This window comes from Malurus melanocephalus, unplaced genomic scaffold (genome assembly GCF_030028575.1).
Source record: "Malurus melanocephalus ecotype Western Australia unplaced genomic scaffold, MMel_1.1 scaffold_731, whole genome shotgun sequence".
NCBI lineage: Eukaryota > Metazoa > Chordata > Aves > Passeriformes > Maluridae > Malurus > Malurus melanocephalus.
In genome coordinates this window covers 107,696-120,999 of record NW_026623963.1, presented here as the reverse complement: position 1 = coordinate 120,999, position 13,304 = coordinate 107,696, and the positions used below count along the sequence as shown (strand labels likewise).

The 13,304-nt window shown below is 43.2% G+C and overlaps 1 protein-coding gene across 1 annotated transcript in view; it reads right to left on the bottom strand.

The window, feature by feature from the left end:
- The window catches only part of RABL6 (RAB, member RAS oncogene family like 6), a 54,570-nt gene that overhangs the window by 28,533 nt on the left and 12,733 nt on the right, over positions 1-13,304 (bottom strand). Inside the window, exons 4-7 of the mRNA XM_057384676.1 lie at positions 7,614-7,666; positions 6,442-6,533; positions 5,454-5,594; positions 4,345-4,450 (exon numbers count right to left, since the gene is read on the bottom strand). Of these exons, the coding sequence (XP_057240659.1) occupies positions 4,345-4,450; positions 5,454-5,594; positions 6,442-6,533; positions 7,614-7,666 (392 nt within the window). The remainder of the gene's footprint in view (positions 1-4,344; positions 4,451-5,453; positions 5,595-6,441; positions 6,534-7,613; positions 7,667-13,304) is intronic.

Below are 13,304 nucleotides of genomic sequence, written 5' to 3'. Positions count from 1 at the left end.
CATGCACTGGGTGGCACAAGAGCAGGGACAGCTTGTGCTGAGCTGGGCTGGTGATTCCACAGCCTGCACCATCCCCATTAYAGCAGGTTTGTGGTGCCACCAGCTGCATCCCTGCCTAGGCAGGAGGAGAYGGAAGAGAAAGCCCAGGCTTCCTCCAAACTGCCAAAGTTTTTGCTTTGWTATTTGCCTTATCCTCCAAGTACATTTAAGCTTTATTCTGACAAGTATCTTTGAAGGCTAGCATCAATAACCATGGCAAATTCTTAATTCCCTGTTTGACAACACTTGAACTCACTGCAGTAAGATCCCATCAGATTAAAAGCCCAAAAGGAAACCTACTACATACTTCCCAGAATAAAATCCATCTGAGAAAACAAACATTTGCATGAAGTGATGGTGTTCAATCTCTACAYGCACATGCTGCTGGCATTATGGTTTCATAGATGTGACAACTTTGCAGCTATCAAGACACTGCACAGATTTAAACAGGAATTAATTCATCTGACTCATACAAACCACACCAAGTGCTGTGTCCCAGGGGCACAGCCTGTGCCCTCCCTGGAGCAGCTGATTTATATCAAATTCTATCATGATGGAAATCAGCAAAAAAGGTAATTATTAAGTAATTTTTATTTTGTATTATAAGACTAGGTGATTCATTTGAGTTGATAATTTACCGAAGACACAGCCTTTCTTGAAATTTAAGAGCTTCTGTGATCATTTAAGCTAATTGACTGCTTCCAAGGCATATAGAGTCTTCATGTTTACCTTCGCCAYTGTTTAAAGAGCTTGGAGCAAACCCTGTTTTCTTTGCTGAGTAATTTTTATTCATCATATTCAAGTGCTGTCTGCAGATGGAAACTTGACTTTAATTAACCTAAATGCATGGACTTACAAAGTCATTTCTTAATGCCAATTCGTTTATTGTGGTTTACAGACAAGAAAGACTCAGCAAAATATACTATTCATATTTAAAGTTGCTACACTAATCAGAAGTACTAATAAAGACTTTAGAATTTAAATTCTAAATTTTAGAATTCAAGAAAATCAAGATTTCAAAAGTATTAGGTGTCATCCTTTTAGATTATTCATGCAGTATAAGCAAAAATGACACAAAAAAGGGCAAGTCTGCTGCTTCTTTGTCCCCAGTTTCCTTAGGTAAAATACATGCTGAGCAAATTAGCTGAACAAACAGAGACAGAAGGGCTACTGCTCTCCAGTGCTTACCTTAGGCTCTTTGMTAATGACTTCTATTAAACAAGTGAGGTGCCTTGCCTCACATTTTGGCACTGAGGCACACACCATTTTATTTATTTCAATTTTCACAGATCACAATAAAACAAGAATATACATTTAATTAAGAGAGAGCTGCAATTTATTTTGTACAAATTCATCACCACTAACAAACCTCCAAAYACTTAAAAGAATATATTCTATTTCACCATGCTGGTTATTAAAATATTAAAGAAACAGCTTATTTTTAGCAATGACCCAAAAGAAAGGAATAAATCATGTGCTACAGACCAATGCTTTGGCTGAAAGCCACTTTCAAAGGCTTCCTGGGAAAAGGCAATTTCAGCTGTCTGCAGAATCCTGTCTCCTTCCAATGCAGCATCCGGAGGCCTGGGTGACCTGATACCATTTGTGGGCCACCAGCAATACCTACAGCTAAACTGCATCCTCGGGTTTTCCAATCCTGCCCATGGAAAGGAACTGATAAATAATTGAAGAGCTCACCCTGCCAGAGAGAACRTACTCTGTACTGGGGGTATGGATTTCAGCCCCTGCTTTCTCCATGGAAGATGCATGACTGTAAACTGAGCCACTGCAAACCACACACTGACACCACCCCACTGAGGGACAGCCTGGGACCTTAGATACAGCTGGACYCCTCTGCTCTGGAAAGCTGTGGAGGGCAGGCTGAGGGACACAGAAACCTTGGAGACTGATTAAATCCTATGTGCATTTCATACCTGGCAGCATCCCTCTCCTTTAATCCTGCTCTGCTCCAAAGGAAAGAACTCCTTTCTGGAGCCTCGTACTGGCAAGGATCTCTGAAGGGATAAGCAGAACCTTTAGGAATTAAGCCTACCTGTGATTTTCATACAAATTTCAGCTCATTCTGCACTGGATGTTAATCAGGGCCAGCCCTGGTTCCTTTGCACTCCAACACAGGTTCCCAGTGGAGCAGCAAAGTGTCCCAAGGMAGGTACTGAGGGGCAGCACAGGGCACTGCTCATAAACCTGTGGCACAAGCACAAGGGCCGCAGGACAAACCAATGCAGCTCATCTTGGCTGAAGTCTGACATCAAGCAAAGCTCCAAAATCCGGGTGGAAGCAACTAAAAGCCTCCAAATGTGCAGTGTCACCTCCCTTGGCACAGAATGGCAAGGCCAGGGATCTCATGCACACCACAGGAAAGTGAAAGAAGCAATCTCCACGGGGATCTTCTGGTGGGATTTTTGCCAGAATGCACACCAAAACACCTGCCTGCAGTCCCTGTATGAGCACAGAACTGCAGGAATTAGTTTGGGCATTGCTGTTTTAAAGGCAAAGCCAAGCTCTCCTGGAATGATGGGCACAGGACAATCTCAGCTTGCACCTTCAGTGCTGAAGTACAAAGAACTGAGCACACATTATTTACCAGCATGGTTTATGTGTGTCCATCCAAATCTCCCCTAGCACATTTTGGGAACTAAATTGTAAAGAGAAATCTTCTCAGGTTTGTTTCTGCTGTGTTGAATTATTTAAAGACATGAAAGCCACAGGATGTGAAAGCAATCATGTGGCACCTGCACCTTCTGGGCTAGTCTCAGTGGCACCCTGAGCCCACTGAGCAGAAGAAATGTGGGCTGGTCACCCCATTCCCTCACCTCTCCTAAGCAGCCACCACTGAAACCTCTAAACAACTAAAGGTTATATAAGATTTCTTTTCTATTACCCTAAAGACCAAGATTTGTCCAAGAAGTTCCCTGGTTTTGAAGACAATTACCTTATCAAAGTGCTCTGATTGCTTTCAGTCTCAGGTTAGTAGATCATGTTTATTTATACACAGCACATGAAAGGTCCCTAGGACTCACAGCCTAAAGCTGCTTCTAAGCAAATCCAATAYTACAAATGCTTTGGAATTTTTTGTTTATAACTTTGGCCAGGGAAAATCCTGGCATAGAGTGTCTGTAAACAGCATCACCATGAAAAGCTTTCAGAAACAAGTCAGGAAGGCTGAGCTGATGGCTTTGTCTCTTATGAGTATCTATTGGAGAAAAAAAGTACAGATCTACAAAACCAGTAGAAGTAACCTGGGAACTAATTCTGCAGGATTTTTCCCAGACACCCCTTTTTTTCATGGGAGTTAAGGTTATAAACCCAAACATTTCACCTGCAACWTGCTGGCAGATTTCAATCTTCTCCACTGAGTAGCAGGCAGGATTTATAGCTCAGATTTCTACAACTTTGTCCTCAAAGAATTGCTTGACTTGTTTCACTAGGGTTTTATACCTTCAATTCTCATCCTTGTTCTTTCTGGTCTGCAGCCTGAGGATCTGGTAACATCCACTAATATACCTCAGCTCCTTCTGAACTAGCATTTCACYTGGGGTTTATTTGTATAAAAATACACACAGACACTTCAATTACTGGTGAAAGAGAATTAAGATCAACTGCCTGGGTTTTTCCCATTCAATAGAAAACAATGACACAACATTGTATATGCCCTCAAAAAGCATAAGCTACTGATCACAAAGAACCCCAGTAAGATCACCCCAAAAGGTGATCTTCTAAAGGTTCACAAATGAGAATCCCATCCTTTGCAGCCYTTGCCTGCCCCTCAGCCCTCCCAAGAATCCTCAGTTATGAAGGAAATATGAGACTGGATCCATGTGAACAGGTTCCAAACACACGGATCTCATATTCAGTGCCCTTTACACCATTAGGGCAAAGATTTTCAGCAAACATGGGCTCCTGAACTGCACAGATAATAGCCAAATCTCTTCTCATCTGAGTTTTAACTGAACAGAACTGAAATCCAAAATTTACAAATGTCCGTATGTTACATTTTTGATGTGGCAACTGCACCACTGGATACCATTTTCATGCCAGTGAAAATGGAGTCTTTTTCCAGAGGTCAGCATTGGGAACAGCAGGCCTCCTGCAACCACAGACAAGTTTAAGTCACAGGCACCAATGTTCTGATATAATTTTGTTACACCAACACTAATGAAAACAAAAAATCTACTCAGTTTTAACAGCAAATGAAAACCCAAATACCAAATTCCTGCTGTAGAGATGAAGTAAATCCAATCTGTCCCACACACASAGCACATTAGGGTAACATCCCTGCCTTACCTGCAGCTGCAAGAAGGGGATGTTGAAGAACTTGTGCAAGTACTTGAGGCCAAAGCTGTTCTTCATGGAAGACTCAGCATAGCGGAAGTAGGAGGAGCCGGGAGGCCTGTGCCAAGCAGAGAAAACAACACTGTACCCAGCACATCTGCAAAAGGCTGGATTTCACACCATGAGCCACCCCACAAGCCAGCCCCCCAGCCTCAAATGTAGCCCAGTGGGTCATTCTGCTCAGACTCGTTATTTTGTGTAGTGCCAAAATTCACGCTGAAGGGTGGCAGAAGGTGGCTGTTGGTGTGTGACAGCKTCATGTGCCTGCCAGGCTAAGGAATACTCTATCTGGACACTGAAATGTTGGTTCCCTAATCTGGGGATTCACAGCTTTACAAGCTGTTCGTTTTGCAGTGAAGGTTTTGTTTGAAAACCACAATCAGACTGACAAAAATCATGTATAGAAATTAATTTGTAAAGAAATTATTTCATCATGGATAAAGTCTTAAAACTGACACCATTTCTTTGTTCCTGACACAGGCATAAACAAATAAGAGATGAGGAAAATGAAAAAAATACCTTGAAAACATAGAACTACATAAATAGGTACAATCTATTGGATATTGACTGACAAATACTCTTTTMTACTACATAACAGAGCACCTCATATCTGTGCATAAGGGAAATGCTTGTCTGGCTAGCATGTGAGGGAGGTGTGACTTGGCTGTGCCCAACAAGGGCTGCGTGGGAATGCTCAGAGGCAGAGCAAGGACACAGCTGCACTGGCTGGCTCTCTTGTAGCTCAATTACTTGGAGCAGAGAACAGTTGTGCCACAGGAAGAGCATTCTTTCACAAGAGAAGGACTATCCAGAAAGAAGATGACTTGCTGGGAACAGCACCTCTGAAAGGCCCTCCCTGTCTCCAGGAACACAGCAAACAATCTGCTCTGAGATCAAAGGGCCCATGGTGTCCACACCCACTGGGAGCTCTGGGAGCCAAAAGCAGGTTTGGGGCAGATGATGCATGTGCCATGGATGTGAAGCACAGCAGTGACATGGTTATCTGTGGTGATGCCAGGGAGCAGTTAAATGCTGCTGCTGTGCCCAGTGASCCCTCTCACCTGTTCAGGTTGTCAATGAGGTCCCGCACGTCACCAGGCAGGATGACTCGGTGCTCCCCCATGTCCCGGTAATTCCCAAGCACACACACTGGAACGTGGGTCGGCACTTTGGGAAGCTCCCTCAGAATATAGTTAAATGTCCTTCATTAGAGGGGAGAGAGAGATGGAGATGAGTGGGGACATCCCTCTGTTAGTTTCATGCACAAATCACAGAGAGGAAAAAAACMARRWTTTTTTTTCAAAATCCTTCCARGTCTGTGGCTTCTCTACCCTGCCAGAGAAATACATTCATCCTCAATATTTGGAYGATYYTTTATTCAAAAACAACTTCAAAAGTTTSATAATCCACTTTCACCAGAACCCTCACATCTCCTACAGCAATGATGCCCTCAKTCCTGCAAAACTGTATGGGGTCAGCAGAAGGAATGGATTCTCTCCCTTCAGCTGTCCACAGGCTCACTGACCCACACCAAACCTGAACACCAGCCTAAATATAAGGCAGGAGTCCTCACCCCCTATTCCTCCCACTCTGGTTTCCTTATCTCTCATCCTGCTCAGATATGCAAAATGAAAAGCTCATTACTTCTGTACATCAATGCAACCTGAGGCCTCTAAATAATACTTACTAATACCAGTTTCTTTGGAATTTCTCACTAACATTCTCCTTTCCCTTGCGTTCTGGGGAGCAGGGGTTTGTAACATGTGCTTTGCACCTGTGATAGCACTAATTATCAAKCCTCAGCCACAGCCTATCAGCCATTGCAGCACACAACCCACTGGGACACTGCTTGTTTGGAACAAGCCCAAGAGAGGAGTGTATTAAAAACCATGTTACAAGATAAATCTTTTATTTTAAGGGATACAAGCTTGCTTCAACTAATTAGGCTGGTTATCAGCTCCCAAATCCAACTGGGAATCYGGGAATCTGGAAGTAATTTGTTTTGCCTGAACAAGGAAGAATCACATGATGCTGCTGAAGGTCTCTTACCACTGCTTGGTGATGTCAAACATCATCACTACACCRTTACAGTTCTTATAGACATCCAGGAACTCTGCATCCAGAGCCATTTCTGACTCTGCCTGAGGAAATAAAGGCAAGGAACCAGTAAATAATTGGATTCAACTTCAGGCTGGTACAGAACACAATGGATAGACTATGGAATAGGCAAACTTCCTAAAGTGACAACGACTATAAAGAGTACCCATGGATTTTACACCATTACCATTGAAATAAGATACCTGGTGGTTCCCAGCTKCCATTTCCCGTTAGAGCAGGATGTGAAACACCTAAAAATCTTGGCAGCACATGCTAAAATCCACCCCTGTCCTTTTCCCCGATGCTTCCAAATTGTGTGTTGGCAACAGAACTCCATATAAACTACAAGGTGGAGGACAGAGGACACCAATCCCACTCCATCAATTTTTCCTGACCCAGATATTGGCTGTACTCCTAATTCTTCTGGTGTTCAAAAACAGGAGGCAGCTTCTTCCATGAAGGGCTGACAGGATTTATTAGTACCCATCTGGGTTTTCATCATTTGGACTCTGCATGCTGCAAAGTCYAGACAGTACTGGTCCCAACTTGGTCTCTGTGGCTCCAGTGGAATTTGGTGCTGCCGGAACAATTCTCACTCATTTCCCAAGAGTGAAAAATGCACCCATGATYGCAAAGGAAAATGCAACTGTAGTAACTGTTCTCATTAAAGACTTTTCCCATGGGAGAACATTTTAAGGAAAATTCTGCTCATTGACTGCACAACCTGAGCAGACTGGCACCAATGAAAGCATAACAGCCCAACTCCGAGGAGCTGCCAGAGCAGGGCATCAAGTTACTTCTTCAGACCACACAAGAAGGTCCTGACAAAAGGACTTTCTGCCTCTGCCCATGGGCAGACAGGTACAAAGCTGCTGAACAAACATCTGGGGCACAGTCATTCCCAGTGATAGAATGGAAAACAGCAGGGAAGTTGTGGTAAGGGCAGGAGCAGGACTGAAATGCACAGTGCAAAGAGCGCAGAGCATCAGGGATCTCACTGCTCCTCATCCACCTGCCAGGTCCATCTTAGAACAGAAACAAATATAGAACTTGCTCCCCATGAACCAAAGGTGGAAAAGAGGCCTCCCCTAGAGAAGCAGACCTCTGCATTGTGGGTGACTCACCTCCTGAGGGTCATTCTCCAGTTTCAAACCATCTCCGCGTTTTTTGCATTTTCCTTAAAAAAAAAAGAAAGCTTTACACTGGGCAGAGAACTGCAGGATGGGGTCTGTACAGGAACACAGCAATTTGAACATGACCTTAATGCAGATCCTACTTCTACTGTAAGCCTGGGGGATGAGGAGAGGTAGGAGAGGCATGCCTTGCTAAAGAATCCTAGTTACCCTATTGAAAAACAATAAAGAAATCCAAAGACAGAACTTATGCAAGAAGAAATCCAAGAAAAATCAAATAAACTGTGGGAAAGGGGCTGTGCAGATGGAGAGACAGCCTACATATGCTCCAAAGGCCAGAGCCAGAAGGTCAGCTCTGGGCATCACCACTGAAGGTGCAGAAAGGAAATCCTCTAGAAGCATCAACAAAAGCACACAAAAATAAGCCAGGTTACAGGTACAACTCTGATTATGCTCCTGGAAAAGTTGCAAGAAGCAACGTGCCTAACATCTGTAGAAAACACAAGAAAACCTCTCTAAAGACTTGCCCTCAGTCCCACAGCCATGGTCCCACCTGAAGGAATCTACAGGTTCCTCTCCACCTCATCTGCTTCCTCTAAGGCAGGTAAAGAGCAGCCCCAGAGGCTTTTCTCTTCCCTTAGAGCTTCGGGAAGCACTTGATACGTTCTGACGTTTTAAAGTACCACTGGCATTTAACTCAGCAGCCCCAGAGAGTGTTTTTAAACTTCAGCCTCCCTGAAAACTTTGTGTCAAATCAGTTACACACTAATTGTGTTTCCAAATCTTACAGCTGGAGTCTCWGCAGAGAGGTGTATCTGTACCTACAATTACCAGAGTGGCCATCAGCTGACATGATTTTCTGGTGTAGACAGCTCTAAGTATTGCCAGMAGTCACAGCATCTTCTGTCACCCATGGCCAAAGAGGTTTAGTGTGGACACCCCATGAAAAAATCTGGCCTCTTGTTTAAACTGAATGTTCTGAGTTTCCAGAATTTTATCAGTGATAAGCACTGCACAAAGCATAACCCTGTAAGATCAGGAGTGATACTCTACAGAYACCAAGTATCTCCAAGATGTTACCGACAGCAGTTAAGAACTGAACTAATTCTGAAATAATTGTGTTCTGTATTTTCCTAGTCTAAATAATGACGAGTTAACAGAAGTATACTGGCACAGACTTGGAATTCCTTCTCATCATTTCTAGAAATTTCCTGTGTTGCTGACAACAGAAGGTGTTGGCAGCTCAGACACACCTGCAAAAACTCTCCCATTGACTTTGTAAAAGACTCTCTAACACTGAGGACCAAAATAGCTTCCACCAGCTCCTAACTCTGCTGAATCACGTGTGGAATTCARGGTTCTGCCAGATGCTGCATGTGAAACAGTGTTTGTTTTTCCTACACACACCTCAAGGATAAACAGTAAGAAAAMACAGTTATCCAGAAAAGCTTTAATGTTGCAGGTTACAGTAGGAGATTCTGGTGGGCGGTTCTGTGCATCACTGCAAAATGTTTGCCCCACTCATGTCATCTTACTTCTGACACCTGAAAGTAGCAGAAATATTAATCCTGATCTCTCTTCATTTGGGCAATGTGTTTCCCTGAGGGATCCAAGYATGGGCTCTAATTCTTCCCAGCACAGCTGAAGGTGTGGGATGTCTAGCCYATGCATGCCTTTTCCCACTTCAATTCAATTCACTTCAAGTCAGTGACATTTATGTGGCTTCTCTGAATATCAAAACATTGCTATTTCTGCAGTCACTGTTAAATTATGCTTGACATGACCTAAATTTCTAGGTATTAAAAGAGAAACCCAAGCAACCACAAATACTTTCCATCATTCCTTCCATCCTGTGCAYTCACTATGTCTGTCTAACCTGGGCACATTTACAGTCAATGCTTTGAGGCAGAATATACAATCTGCACACCTCTCCCTGCTCATGGTTTTCTGTCTGTATCCAGAGGAATCAGTAATATTCTCRCACGCTGCTCATCAGTGCTGCAAAGGAGGTCATCTCAAAGGAGTCATAGAGCTGGAAAGCGCATGTGTGTACAGATTCATGCATAGGCTCTATTTTTGGAACCCAAACTGCAGGATGAACCAAAGACAAGATGTATGCAGTGARAAGATGCAATTCAGCCTGTAAAGGCAAGGGCATAGTGAGGATTGTGCCACTGTATGCAKGAGGTCCAGATTTTGAGGTTGTACTGATGTGTAATGCAGCARCTTCAATCAGAAAATGTGGGTGTTTGTGCTGCAATGGCTCAGGTCCTTTCCATAAAACGTTGGCTGCTCCTCATTTATACGCATAAGAGCAATATTGGCACCAAACACCCTTGGCCTGAAGTCTACAGAACAGCTCCTGTTGGACACCGGGGTCGTCATCATCATTTGAGTCTCTGTGTCAATATGTACCATTAGTTTTGCTGCAGGATGGAAGGGTTTAGTACACCTTGCCAACAAATGCTGTCCACCGTGCAAGGGAGATGCTTCCCTTCACCASTCAAAAATACAGGTCTGGAATATTTGCATCCCTTGTGTTATCCAATTTGGGACATCTGAAAAGAATAGAAATATGAATTCTGATCTTTCCTTCTTCTTGCAGCAGACCTCTGGGAGGCAGACGGGTGAAAGGGCAGCAAGGAGAAAAGGAATCTTGAATACAAGGGGAAGCGTTTGTCTATTTTGGGGGCAACAGAAAAAAATACATTTTGATCCCTTCAGTCATCTATTGGAAAATATGTGGGAACCAAAGTGGCAGAAGTTACAAGACAGGAATTCTGAAGRCAACTGTTCCTGAAATCCCTGCATTCAAGCAGCTTCTCTGCATTCAGGATCTGTTACAGCTTTATGACCTGCAGCAGTTATACAACTTGCTGCAAAGCCAGAAAGATGAGTCAGGATTGTGACTTTTGCTGAGAGAGATCTTTCCTGTGTTCTGTCAGTTCCGAGAGMAGCAAAGGAGATGGTATTTACTACACATGCCACACAAAATASAATACAATTCACAGCTGGAGTCAAGCTTGACTTGGGAAGATTTTAACAAATGGCTTTCCAGACRTGAGTCCAGCTCCCTGAGCAGGCCCAAGGAGAATGCAGCAGGCAGCAGGGAAGTCTGGACTCCAGGGAGTCTTCATGGTAAAAAAGGGAATCCCAAATAGTCAAGAACAAGCCAAGAAGAGCAGCTGCCATTCTCCACAGCCTCACCACACTCACCAACCTCACGGCTTTTAAGCTTTCACAACAACCCTTCCTACATTTCCAAATTATCATCTGGATGCTAAATAACCAATACCAAGCTAAATCACTGGCCAAGGAAGGCCAGCAAAGCTGCCTCTGCAACCCAGAGGATTCTGGAGGGAAAAGCCACACTGCTGAACAGCAGCAACAGGGAGCACACTTCTGGGGAGCACCAGGAGAAACGCTACCCAGGAAAACTAATGTTAACTTCAGCCCAGAAATGTACATCAAGTTTTCAGGGTGCAACTCYTGCAATTCCCCCCAGCCCCACTGTGACTGCAGAACAGCAGCACTGCTCAGCAGGGGAGAGTCTGAAGCTGCTTTACACGACTGAAGTTGGAAACTGCAGCTCATGGATGCACCTGTTAGTCAAGCTATAACCCACGTTAGGACTTTCAACACTGTTTCCAACATCTTCATTAAACAGAGGTGTCCTAATTTCCTCTGAAAAGGACATGGGGAAACCCTGTCAAAAGATTTAGCCTGGGAAACTAGGTTGAAATGCATGTTCAGAATATGCATTTTTTGACAGTTTCAAATAGAGCCTGATAAATACAGCATTCTGCCCAACTCTAAATATGCACACTAGCCAGGATCTGGAAGGCAAGGGAAAAAATAGGAGGATCAGGTCTTGTCAGCATCATGCTACAGCAGCACTGGATACTTTACTACTGCAAATCTACAGTCCAGTGTGGCTCTCACCCAAAGCATCACGCAGGAGGATTTTCTGTCCTAAGCATATAGAAAGAAAACAAAAAATGTCATGAGATAACATTAGGATGAAAGTYAGATATGAGCAAGCTCTTAACGGTTAATATGAACATCTTCCTAAAGTTGTGCTTATCAGGAATCCACAATGCTATGGCAACAGGAAAGGATTTGATTTCATTAACATTATGATGATCTGCTTTTTACACTGCACTGATTGAGCACAACTGATTGCAAAAAAATACATATCTGTGGTCCATAAGTATGATTCTTAACAGAATGAGTTTTATTTCAAAAGAATATAAAATGAAGGGAAGAGAGTCCTTTGAGATTTCCAACACAGGCTCTGCTGTCAGAAATGAAAGCATGACCAGAAGAGCTGTTATTAACATCTGCACATARCACATTCAGTCCCTTTGCCAAAAAAAATGACAAGTCTCTAGTTGTGAAGATGACACTGCTCAGAGAACCTATTCACAGAAATAAATGCTGGAACCACATGATTCCAAAATTAAATATATATCTACTCATACCAAAGCTGCAAGGCAGCGAGAACACAGATGTTTTGCTCAGATTGCAGCCCTCCACTTGTTATCCCACAATCTGAAAGCCAAACTGTAATCAGACTGATTTCGGCAGTAACTCTGGCCTAAGCAAGGTTTTATCTACACTGTGAAAACTGGGGCTTAAARCACTAAGAAGATAAAGTGCCCGGGATTTGCATTTAAAGTTCCTGGCTCAAGWTTACCCTAAAGGCTCCATTATGCATCTGAACTAGAGCTGCTACCTCTAATTGCCTTTTTATTTTTCCTGTTTTGAATACAATTCAGYTAACATGAAAAAAGACATTTCTCCCTTTCCTACTCCCTATTGTACTTTTYCTCTTAGTTTTTAAATGTAAGTTGTACAGGTGCTGCCTCTGAGATGCTGTTCTGCTGAGGAATGTCTGAGAGCAYAGATTCCAGCYRYRGSWRMRGSARMRKCAKMMAAAACATCAAAGTTTCARTTTCAATGACTGTGATCAACAGATYTGACAGACAGAGACACCAAACAAGGAGCATAACCCACAGAGCAAGAGCTGCTCACTTGTGCAGCTGCTTTCCTGACCATACTCACACACTAAACCAGAAGCCTGGCTGGTATTAAATGCCTCCTAGAAGCCAAACAACACCTGCATTTGGGGCTACAGAATGGGCTGTTGAGACTTMCATAAGAGYCCCAAGMCTTTCCAGAAACAGATTCYATTRCAKCCAGACCCCATCTTCACARATGGTTTGGTTTTGCTCTTTATGTWACAAAGGCTGAYACTCCGACGAAAATTGAAARAAAKTGAAAAATRTATTTATATATATAAAAAAAWTTCCKTRGCTAAGCATTTAGAAAAGGTTTTGGAATGCACTTCGGCATCCTAGTGAATTTAAGTAATTGGATTCTCCTTCCCCCCTGTGCATTACCCACTGCAGCCACGGTTTTAACAATTTAAAAACAGCATGCCTTCACAAAAACAGCTCAACAAGAACTTTTATAACCAGAACAAAGAAATCAGAACCTGTCTAAACAACCAGAAAGGGGAGAAGGTGAAGTCCATTCTAAAACTCAAGAGAACTGCAATGGATGGAGCAGCAGGCACTGTCATGAGCACATGGAACAAGCACTTCTGAATACTGGGTTTGATCTGAGGTTCAGATTCCAGATAATGGGTTCTAGCATAGGAAAGAAGAGGTGAGTCTCCTT